This window comes from Arachis ipaensis, chromosome B07, assembly GCF_000816755.2.
Source record: "Arachis ipaensis cultivar K30076 chromosome B07, Araip1.1, whole genome shotgun sequence".
Taxonomy (NCBI): Eukaryota; Viridiplantae; Streptophyta; class Magnoliopsida; order Fabales; family Fabaceae; genus Arachis; species Arachis ipaensis.
In genome coordinates, this window is record NC_029791.2 from 26545499 (window position 1) to 26548783 (window position 3285).

General features: G+C 40.6%; 1 protein-coding gene across 1 annotated transcript in view; it reads right to left on the reverse strand.

The window, feature by feature from the left end:
• Positions 717–3285, reverse strand: part of LOC107609745 (inositol 3-kinase) — a gene marked incomplete in the record, with an annotated part of 2867 nt that continues 298 nt past the window's right edge. Inside the window, 2 exon segments of the mRNA XM_016311762.2 lie at positions 717–1183; positions 2785–3285. Coding sequence (XP_016167248.1) covers positions 908–1183; positions 2785–3285 — 777 coding nt within the window.

Sequence of the window (3285 nt, forward strand, 5' to 3'; positions counted from 1 at the left end):
GAAGGAGGAGATGAATCGTAGTGAGGGTTTGGTGCTCCCTTCACCATTTTCAGCATGTTTCTCATGAATGGGGAAGAGAAATCCTGAATTCACTTAAGTGCGGGTTGGATTGGGTTGGGCCTTGAGCCCAATACGGGTCTGATTCGCTTTTTTTGGTTTCCCACGGTATCCCCCAACCCGGCAGGTCAAGGACTAATCCGTCGCAGTACTGAGCTCCATTTAAGGGTTTGCCGCTGGCCAATGAGTTGCTGCATGCACAAGGCGGGATTCGAACCCCCGACACTTGCTTAAGCGGACTAGTGAGCTAACCACTAGACCAACCCAACTTGGTTGGCCCTCACGTTCTTTTGGTAAACTACCAATTCACCCCTACTATTTGGGCTTATTGATTGGATCCCGCAATTTCGATCTCAGAAATTATTTTTCCCATAAACCCGGGTTACACAGCAAATGAGCCATTTCTAGAAAAAAAAAACACCAACATTGGGCCAAAATTAAAAAAGAAAACGGCCTTCACCAATAAAGCAATTCATCAGTTAACGATTATCATAAAAATTATTTACTTTATGCCTCCTAAATAATTTTATACAAATGGCTTGTGGTGGAGTGTATGCGTAACGGAATTGTGTTGCTAATCATCAAATTTCATGATCGAGGCACAATTCAGCAACCAGTCCAAATGGAATTTCACAATGACTGGAATTTCACAATGACTGGAATTTCAATCCGTTGAATTTGATATATATTTTTCTTTCCCTTTTTATTTCTTATTAGTGATTAGTAAAACTACAAGTTATAACTACAATTAGGCTACATGTGGAATTAGGTGTACAAAATGCAGCGTTCCTTAAAATGAAAGAGTGCAAGAAAATTGAATGTGACATTTTGAGCTCCAACATCAATGAGATCAAGGTTTGCCATCGCAACTTGGAATCGGTTCCTCTTGAACGTAATTCAGTGGCAGTTTTGCCTTTGAGTTATTCTGCTCTGCCGCCGCCTTTGGTGAGCTCACTAAATTCCAATCTGGTTCTTGAATCTGGGACATAACTACGGTTTTAGTAGCAGCAAGAGACTCATAGAATTGATCTTGATCAGGTGATTCCCGAAACCCCAACCAATCACCTCTTCTTTCTAAGCAGGGGAAGTCTTGTATCTTCCTTTTCTGCATCTCATCCTTAACTACCTGAAATTAGTATTATGCAAATATAAGTGAGGGCCAGGGCAACATGACAAAACTCTTGTTTCATGCAACAAGATTTTCTTCAACTATTCGGAGTTAAGAGTTAGAAAAAAAATGCATAGCCGTGCCTTGATAAATCTGGTTCTGAATTCATTTAAATTAATTGCGTGGTATTGTGAATTTCTATAACCATGTTAACCAAACGTCGAAATGATAACCAAATAACTGTTATCTTAGTATAAATTGCACATTATGATCCACGGCACAGCGCTTTTTATTCCCAATATAATGATATCAAGGAAATGAAAGCAACTCCAGTATTATATGCAAAACCAAATCAATGAAAACCAATTCCTGATATCAGTTAATCAGCATGTATTTTTGTTACTAAATGGATGTCTTAAATGACCTACTATAACTCGGTGCACGATGCATCAAAGATAATACAATAGTATAGATCTAACAGAAATTATCTGTCAAAGTATGCTAGATCTATAACACTGGATTATCTCCATGCATCAAAGCATGGTTCACAAACTATAGATATCTGTAAATGAAAATTCCACTAATATGCTTGGCCAGCCCCCATAACTCAAAAGGTTAAAATTCATACGGGGAACTCTGACAGCATCATTCTACAATTGAACCCGTTTCTACATGAAGAACAATTCCCTGTTTCCACTGCTAATGTCCACCTCTGAAGATTCTAAGAATACATTCTTAGGTATTTCTAAGAATACAAGCTGTGCTGAGTGATCACCATTTGTCTCCCATTTTAACATTTTTAAAGCAAAAGAATAAAGCAAAAGTAGCCCACATAGAATGGTACATAAACAAAGCAAAATTCCATACTCCAAGAATATAAATTTCCCATTCAACTTTCCCAAGTTTCCTCCGCACTTATATGTGGACCTAAATATGTGGTTTCTTAACACTCGAAGATAGGGATGTATTATTAAGTTGGATATGCAGAAGCTTTAATACAGAACATCAATCTCTGCCAAAATTCAAACTGACATCACTAACATGACAGCACTCTCCAAACGACCTCCGCAATCAATTTCAAATCAACGAATGATCTTTTTATATTTCAAGTTTTTCATACTATTTCTGTACTAGAAAAATGCACAAAGGAACCCTCTTTTTTGGGAGAATGTATCCGCAAGACGGATCCTGCAGACTTCTAAACTCTTAAATGATAAGTTGTCCAATGTCCACAATAAGCATTTTGATTACATAACATTGCTCTTGTACACAACTTTGTTTCGGAACAGCTATCGTTACTAAAATCAAAGTGACACCAACACTACCATTAATCAATATGCGACCACCGTATACAGCAAGCAACTACATCGAATGTGCTCTAGCCTTCTTTCCTCTTCTTCCCAAAAACCCTCCTCGGTATCTAATCTAACGGTGAAAGAAGGTTCGTCAACTCCATAAAAATGACGCACACGTTTGAATGTGAAACAAGTTAAACATTTTCTAATGAGTTCGTTCACCTATTATGACCATCATCCTATGATTTCTATTCACTACTATTTCAATTATAACCACCAAGGCCAAAAGATAAGAACAAAGAGAATTAAAAAAAAGCAACAAACCTGAAACAACTTGGCATCAAGCTTTGGGGGACCAACCTGGGCCACAGCCAAGGAACCAAAGAAATTCCCCAACAACGCCGCATCCCAAACACCCAAACCCATCACGATACCCGCCGCGAACCCGCCCAAGAAACTGTCCCCTGCCCCCGTCGGATCAACCTGATCCGCAGCAAAAGGCGGCACCTTCAACTCCCCGTCCTTCCAGAACACCTCACACCCATGCCTTCCGCACGTGACCACCACGCAGCACCACTTCCTCGCCTCCTCAATATCGACGAAAATCGCCTCTTCTGCCGAACACTTCAAGAACGCGATCCTAGGGAGAAGGTGGAAGAATCCCGTTTCATTCAAATTCACGAGGCTCACCGTTCCATCTTCGGGGTCGAATGTTCGGATTATGGCCTGCGCGTCGACGAAAACGACGCTGCATAGGTCGAGCATTGATTGGAGCGTCTCAGGGAGGATCTCGCCGGCGACGCCGACAGCCAAGCCGAAGAGGAA